At 52.1% G+C, this 8,382-nt stretch overlaps 1 protein-coding gene across 1 annotated transcript; it reads left to right on the forward strand.

The window, feature by feature from the left end:
- The first annotated feature begins 4,912 nt into the window (after nt 1-4,912).
- Nucleotides 4,913-8,059, forward strand: LOC116900099 (ficolin-1). Its single transcript, XM_032901878.1, has 10 exons — nt 4,913-5,037; nt 5,230-5,343; nt 5,448-5,501; nt 5,671-5,706; nt 5,998-6,033; nt 6,395-6,430; nt 6,604-6,731; nt 7,162-7,291; nt 7,378-7,512; nt 7,656-8,059. The coding sequence occupies exons 1-10, from the start codon at nt 4,950-4,952 to the stop codon at nt 7,904-7,906; spliced, it is 1,008 nt and encodes a 335-aa protein (XP_032757769.1). The 5' UTR covers nt 4,913-4,949; the 3' UTR covers nt 7,907-8,059.
- Nucleotides 8,060-8,382: the final 323 nt, after the last annotated feature.

Genomic DNA, 8,382 nt, shown 5'->3' on the forward strand with positions numbered 1-8,382 from the left:
TCTCTCTGTGTCACCATCTCTCTGTGTCACCATCTCTCTCTCTGTCACCATTTCGCTCTGTGTCACTATCTCTCTCTGTCACCATTTCTCTCTGTGTCACTATCTCTCTCTCTCTATCACCATCTCTCTCTGTTACCATCTCTCTGTGTCACCATCTCTCTGTGTCACCATCTCTCTCTGTGTCACCATCTCTCTCTGTGTCACTATCTCTCTCTCTCTGTCACCATCTCTCTCTCTGTCACTATCTCTCTCTGTGTGTCATTGTCACCATCCCCCTGTCTCACTGTCCCTGCCTTCACGTCTCCAGTCCCTCCTTTCTCTGTAGTGCAGGCACTGCTATGTTTTTCTCTTTCCCACTGGTGAGGTCCAGGAGTCGCCCCACAAACCACAGAACACAGGTCTCAGCTAACCAGGGATGGTTTACTGAATGCACACTTCAAGACTGATCGACCAGGATGAGAGCGCAGGCTGGAGAGACGAAAGCTGAGCACTGGACATCTCTCAGGGCCAGCTTAACAAGGCTACAACTGAAACGCACAGTGAGCTCATATGCAGGTGCTGGAAGTGCTACCCAGTGGTCGGGCCTGGCTCAAGCCATTTTAGACATAAAATCATATTGACCTTTACTTTGATGGGTCCTAAGTGAAGCCTGTGGTTCTGGAATTTCTTAAGATTAACAAACCTCAGAACATAAAGAACATATCAGGGCATGTGGTCAGCATGGCCCTGTTCTGAGTCACTTCTCTGTGTCAGTGACTGGCGGGCATGTTACAGCAACAATATGGGATAGCTGGGGGCACGGAACAAAATGGCTACAGCTATGCCAGGGGCCGGGCCTCAATGCCCAGCTCTCCATCACACATTGGTTCTTTGTAGTAGCACCTGCCACCCTGACCTTGAGGTGGCAAACAGGCCTGGGTCTGTCGCCAAATCTTCAAAGTCGCTGGACCTGTCTCAAAATATAAGGTAAGATAAGTATTCTTGTATAACAACAGGTTTATATTCTGAGATCTTAATATACATGTGAGGAAAATATATAAGAACCCACCCCAAAATAATTAAATAAGACGTGGATATCGGGCTCAGGCCTACACACTCACACACCAGAAAAGTAATGCGTGCTTGCAACCCCAGCACTGGAGGAGCAGAGACAGGTAGGTCCCTGGATTCAATGGCCAGCCAGTGTAGCCTACTCGGCAGGTTCTAGAGCCCCTCTACCCCACCACCCACCCGCCTCTCTCAAAAACAAAAACAAAACAAAACAAAAAAACCAGTCAATTCAGCAGACTGATGACCTGAGTTCAACTCCCAGAGCCCCACACATAGAAAACCAGAAGCAGTTGTGCATGTGTCTGCAGTCCCAGTGCCTCTGCAAGGAGCCGGGAGCTGGAGCATCAGCCGGAAGCTGCTGCAGCGTAAGGCCACCTGCAGCACTGCAGAAACGAGTGACCTCGAGTCCCAAAAGCTGCTGTCTGACCACACATGACTAATGACATGTGCATCCCTTCACCCTCACAAACACAGCACACCCCACACAGAGATACACACTGAAACAGACAAACAGACGACGGTAAGCTTTATCTTAAAGGTAGACAGATGTCGAGCCTGGTGACACACACCTTCAATCCCAGCACTTGGGTGGCAGAAGCAAGCAGAACTTTGAGTTCGAGGTCTACAGAGCAAGTTCCAGGACAGGCAGGCTACATAGTGAAGCCCTGCCGCAGAAAAACAAAAAAACAAACAAATAATTGATAATGAGGGAAGAAACAACACCCAAGGTTATCCTCCACACACATGTGCGCATACACACACACCTACGTGCACGCACAGAATCGTCAACTACAGAAAAATATGCCGCAGTGATCTTAGAACCGTCCAACACTAAATGAAGTAGATAGAACTCAAGTGGGAAGGAATTTCTCATAGGTTTCCAGTGGTGTTTTTATTTTGTTTTTGTCTTATTTTAGAAATAGCGTGGAGCAGAGCCAGTGCCTCATGTACCTGAGTGAATGCCCTTCCCCTGAGCTACACTCCCAATCCAATTTAAAAAATTAAGATGGAGTCTTACTATTTAGCCCTGACTGACTTGAAACTCACTATGTCTACCAGACTAGCCTTAAAGTTGTACACATCTTCCTACCTCTGCTTCCCCAGTTTCAGGATTAAAAGCATATGCCACAATTCCTATCCAAATTTAAAAGACTAAAATTCAACTGCACAGTGTAGAAAAGGGACTAGCAGCTGGGCGGTACTGATGCGTACCTTCAATCTCGCCGCTCAGGAGTCAGAGGCAAGTGGATCTCTCCGAGTTCTAGGACAGCCAAGGCTACACAGAAAAGCCCTGTCTCCAAAAACAGGAGAAAGAAAAATGATTAGCAGGGTTGAAGAGACAGCTCGTGAATACTGCTTCTGTGGAGGTCCCAGTGCTCAAGTCAGGTGACTCAGGACCGCCTGAAATCCCAGCTTCAGGGGGCCACTCTATTCTGGCCTCCTCCCGCACCTGCACACACCTGTACATGCACACAGACACATGGACAGACAGACGGATGGACACACACACACACACACACACACACACACACACACACACACACATACACACACACAATTAAAAACAGAAATCCAGAGGCAGGAACAATGACCCAGCAGCTGAGCACTGGCTGCTCTTCCAGAGGACCGTGAAGGCTTATAACCATCTGTAAACTCCAGTCCTAGGGGATGCAACACCCTCTCCTGGCCTCCATGGACACTTGGCATGCATATGGTGCACAGACATACATGCAGGCAAAACACTCACATGCATAAAATAGTAATCTTTAAACAGAAATAAAAATAAAATCTAAAAAAAAAAAAATGACCCAGGTGTAAAGTTGGCTGAAAGGAGGTGACTGGAAAATGTTCTCCACATTAGACTTTTTAGGTTTAATGGCTTTTAAAGCAAGTATTTATTTACTTACATTCCTGGACTTTTTATTTTTGAAAGACCCCCGGACTGGGCAGCGTTCAGCCTGAGCCTCAGCCTGCTGCAGTTGGAGATGGGGGAAAGCTACTGCTCTGTTAGAGAGCTGGCTTTTTGATGGGCCTCAGGGGTCAGGCCTGGGGCAGGAAAGAGCACATTCTGCAGGAACTGGTGCCAGTGCGGACAGAGAAGGAAGTCAGAGGCCTGGAGGCATGCTGGGGGAGGAATGAGGCTGAGGGGTCTGACCTGCAGGCAGGAAGCTGCAAAAGGATCTCGCTCAAGGAAAGGAGAAGAAACGGGCCCTTAGGCAGAAAAGAGACTCAGCCCCCCACCTTCCTCTGCAGTTAAGAACAGCCTTTGTGTGTTGCAGCATCTTCTTTTTTTTTTTTTTTTTTGGTTCTTTTTTTCGGAGCTGGGGACCGAACCCAGGGCCTTGCGCTTCCTAGGTAAGCGCTCTACCACTGAGCTAAATCCCCAGCCCCCGCTGCATCTTCTAACTCAGCTACACAGGTCTGTCTTGCTCTTGAAGAAAATAAGTTCTTTTATAAAGGGACAGTGTTGGCAATGAGAACTCCACCCGGGACCCTGGGTTGTCCCACCGATGATAGGCACAGACAAACACTGAGCACAGGCAGTGATGGCTTCCAGCTTTGGTTGTGAGCCTAGCCTTCGACGGCTGAGCCATCAGGTCAGGGTTAGTCATTTCTATTGCTTTCTTTAGTAGATGGAGAACTAAGACACAGAGAGCCAAAGGCACTTCCTGGACATCACACAGCAAGTAAGGGACCACCAGAGGAGAAGACCTGGCCTGGCTGGTTCCAATGACTGAGGGGATTGGTGGTGTAATCTCCTGGCTCCTTCCTGGGTTAATAATGGCAAACAAACTCCTCTGGTGGCTGGGACACAAAGCCAGAGACAGGAGGAGATACTCTGAGAATCACCAGAAGTAAATACAGGGGCTCCTGGGGAGCTTCAGACACAATAGTTGCCAGTCTGTGAAGCCAGGCACTGGAGTCAGGCAGTCGATCCTGGCAGAGAGGGCTTTGCTAGCCAGAGCTCAGTGCCATACCGCGAGCAGCCTCCACCTGGACTCTACACCCCAGCTGTAGCCATCACCTGACTACACCCTTCTCCTGTCACCAGTTCCTTGACCATGCCAGCCACTCAGGTCCCCATGGATACCCTGCTCACTACTGAGCCCTAGTCAGGCCAGTGCCAGACTTTGCAGTAGGTAGGTATTAAGCTGACAGGGCGGGGCTGGAGCGATGGCTCAGAGGTTGAGAGCACTATCTGCTCTTCCAGACGTCCTGGTTCCCCAGCAACCACGCGGTGGCTTCTAGCATCTATAATAATCTGATGCCCTCTTCTGGCATCCAGGTGTGCATGCAGATACAGCACTTGTATACATGAAATAAATAAATCTTTAAAAAAGGTAGGCAGGGCAGAACGAGGGTTCTGCTGGCCCAGAGGGCCAGGCCCAGCTCTTTCATGGCCCAGTGGCCAGCTAGTGCCTCATATTCTCTCAGCAAGTCTCCGTGCACATGGTTGGGAGGCTGAGAGGCCCAGCATGTGGCTCTGGGGGGCTTAGTAGGTGACCCTCCAAGGACCCTTTGTCAAGCTTTGGCTTTCTGAGCTACTTCTTTGGTGAGAAACAAAAGAGGAAGGGAGAGGAGGAAGAGGAAGGTGGAGAAGGAAGAGAAGGAGGTGGCGTCCTCGTGCCCCCAGATCCCCCATGCTGAGAAATGGGGGTGGGAAAGTGTGCTGAGTTTGTGAGTATTGCGTTCGTGCGCTACAGGGAACTACGGGGTGTGGTGCTGGCCATCTGGTGACACACAGGAAGTGTGCCTGGTTTTATAATTTGGGCTCCTTCTCAGGAGAAAAGCTGAGCTGTGAGGAATCCAGGCAGCGAGGGTCTTCACTTCATACATCATTCACCAGCCTCAGCCTCCCAGAGCCAGGGAGTCAAGGAGTGACCGCTGTATCCAGAGCAATGTGGTGGCCTATGCTGTGGGCCTTTCCAGTACTGCTCTGTCTCTGTTCCTCCCAGGCCCTGGGTCAGGAGAGTGGTGCCTGTCCAGGTGAGAGGGTCCACTCGGGAAGGTGGACAAACACATTCTGTGTGTGTCTGCCCATGTGGCAGCAGTGAACAGGACACTTCAGGAGGGCAGCCTAAGGCCACATCCGAGGCTGCTTGAGTGTTCATGGGTACAGAAAGCTGTGGGTTTTTTAATGCTACTCAAAGCCACCCCTCTTTTTTTTTGTCTATGCAGATGTTAAGATCGTAGGTCTGGGGGCCCAGGACAAGGTGGCTGTCATCCAAAGTTGCCCTAGCTTTCCTGGCCCACCTGGACCGAAAGGGGAGCCTGGAAGTCCTGCTGGGAGAGGTAGCAATCTGGATGGGACAGGGATTCCCCCTCACCTCCCCTTGGTCAGTCTCTCTCCAATCCTACCTAGGAGATGGGATCCAGTTTCATCCTTGTGTTTACAGGGGAACGGGGCTTACAGGGCAGCCCAGGGAAGATGGGACCCGCCGGCAGCAAAGGTAAGAGGGGATTCTCCCCGTGTGTTTACCTGCTTGAGGTCCAGACACACACACACACACACACACACACACACACACACACACACACCCCTTAAGAATTGTCTAACAAGGGAGCCCAATTGCTCCCTTGTGGAGGCTGGCACTATGAGAACGCCCCTTCTATCTACAGGAGAGCCGGGAACCATGGGGCCCCCAGGAGTCAAAGGTGAGCCTGGTAATCAAGGCTTCTGAGGAAGGGACCAGAAAGGGCCGCTCCACCAGGAGCAATATGGGATTAGGGTGTTGTTGGCTTAAGGGGAGCCTTGAATACAAAGAAGGGTGGGTGTTCCCAGAAGCATGGCTTCAATGATCCCCAAAGCCTCCCTGGCTCATTATATCAGAATGTTGGGGGCTCACAGGCCAGGGGAGAGGCTGAAAGCTGGGGGAGGGGTGAACAGGAGAGGATGTGGCAGGATTCCCAGCTCTGGGACAAGGTTGGTATGCTGTATTCCTCCAGGGGAGAAAGGACAGAGAGGAACTGCATCACCACTGGGTGAGTACACCCTAAAGCCTCTTCTAAACTTTCCAGCATCTCTCTCCCTGTGGCTGTTAGTAAAGGAGAGTGAGCTTTGGGGGCTGAGTAGCATGGTCAGTAGTCTGTGGGCCCAGCTAGCCTCCCAGCCAGCACCCTGACCTATCCCAACTCTGGCTACAGTCACAGACCGGACAAAGCACACGCAGCAGCCCAACACACAAAGGAGCCTGAGCCAGCAGGGGCCAACCCAGATGGCTGTGCTGGGCTCCTTAGCAGGGGGGTACAGCACTGACTATGTCACGTGTAATATGGAGTCTAGGGGAGTTATATGTGCTGGGAAGGGACCAAGGAAGAAAATAACACTCAAGTCTCTGCCCAGGTCAGAAGGAGCTGGGAGACGCCCTGTGCCAGAGAGGTAAGTGACCTCCCAGCTCCCTTGTGGAGGCCGGCACTATGAGAACGCCCCTTCTATCCGCTATCAAGAATACAGCAGGACCCCACCCACATTACTGGATCCCCTGCTTGGAGGTCTGACCTCGGAGCATACCCCAGGTACAGGCCAATCCTGCCCACCTCCCCGTGGTACAGGGCCCTGGAGCTGCAAAGACTTGCTGACACGGGGGATCTTCCTGACTGGCTGGTACACCATCTATCTTCCTGACTGCCGGCCACTGACTGTGCTCTGTGACATGGATGTGGATGGTGGGGGCTGGACCGTGAGTAAGGAGGCTCAGTGTGGGGCATAAGAAGTTTGCACACAGCAGCTACACTCTGGAGAGCCGAAGGTGGCAGAGTAGCCAGAAAAAAAGAAAAAAGAAAGATGTGGTGCCTTGCCCTCCAAGGACACCCTAAGCACTGACGGGCCAGATCTACAGCTCTGTGAAGTGAGTTAAGTGGGCAACAGGACCCCAGTCATAGCAGATGCATCAAAACATGTCAGCCCTGGGCCGCTAGCATCAGCCAATTGCCCCTCAATCCCCTGTATCCCCCGCCCCTGAAACCTCATCCTCACTCAGTTCTTTATAGGAGTGGGAAAAACAAAACAAACAAACAAAAACCAAACAAAAACAACCAGACCTGGACGTACCCCTCGGGTTCCTGCTCTTAGGATCGTGACACCCACAGGCTGCCCTGCCCACCCCACAGGTTTTTCAACGACGAGTGGATGGGTCCATCAACTTCTACCGAGACTGGGATTCCTATAAAAGAGGCTTTGGCAACCTGGGCACGGAGTTCTGGTTGGGTAATGACTACCTCCACCTGCTCACAGCCAATGGTGAGGAAGCAGCCTCTTGGCCATCACCTGCCTTCCATTACTCTGCCCGGCCTGAGCCTTTTCCTTCCTTCTACCCATGCTGCTAGGGAACCAAGAGCTCCGGGTTGACTTAAGAGAGTTCCAAGGTCAAACCTCCTATGCCAAATACAGCTCATTCCAGGTATCTGGAGAACAGGAGAAATACAAGCTGACCTTGGGGCAGTTTCTGGAGGGCACTGCAGGTAAATCACACAGAAAGCTTGAAGCTGTTGGTGGGGATGTGAAAGGGGGCCCACAAGCTGTCCCTGCCCATCTGAGCTGGGCTCCGCCTCGGCCCTGAGGGCTGGGCTCCGCCTCGGCCCTGAGGGCTGACAGGTCTTTGCAGGAGACTCCCTGACAAAGCACAACAACATGGCATTCTCAACCCATGACCAAGATAATGATACGAACGGCGGGAAGAACTGTGCAGCTTTGTTCCACGGAGCCTGGTGGTACCACGACTGTCACCAGTCCAACCTCAACGGGCGCTACTTGCCTGGCTCCCATGAAAGTTATGCGGATGGCATCAACTGGCTAAGTGGCCGAGGCCACCGCTACTCCTACAAGGTTGCCGAGATGAAAATCCGGGAATCATAAGGTGCCCCAGCCTCCACCCACCCCTGCAGCCGTGCCCAGGCCATGTGGGGACACTGAAGGAAGGGGTCACGAGAAGATGGAGTCTGTATGTCGTGTGCTCTGGACACTGTCCAGCACTGACCACTATGCACTAATAAAGGCCAGAGAAGCAGAGGTGAAAGCCTGTTCGCTGAGAGGGTCTGCAGCATGGAAGGGCAGCAGGCAAGGGAGGTCCCACATCCATGGCCACCTTGAAGCTGAGACGCAGGGAGCCATCAGTACAGCAGCACTGGGGGTTGGGGTGGGGTCAGCACAGCCTCACAAGACCTGCTTCCAGCAACACATTAGTGAGAGGAAAGGTCCACAAGGCACCGATTTAGTGCCTGCTGTAGCCCTGAACAGAGAAGTGCAGCGAGGGTTTCACAGGGCCTGGAGTCTCTTCTACCACAGCAACTCCATGGCCACTCTGGGCACAGGGGACATAGATTGAAGTGACC

Source organism: Rattus rattus, chromosome 5 (assembly GCF_011064425.1).
Source record: "Rattus rattus isolate New Zealand chromosome 5, Rrattus_CSIRO_v1, whole genome shotgun sequence".
Lineage (NCBI taxonomy): Eukaryota > Metazoa > Chordata > Mammalia > Rodentia > Muridae > Rattus > Rattus rattus.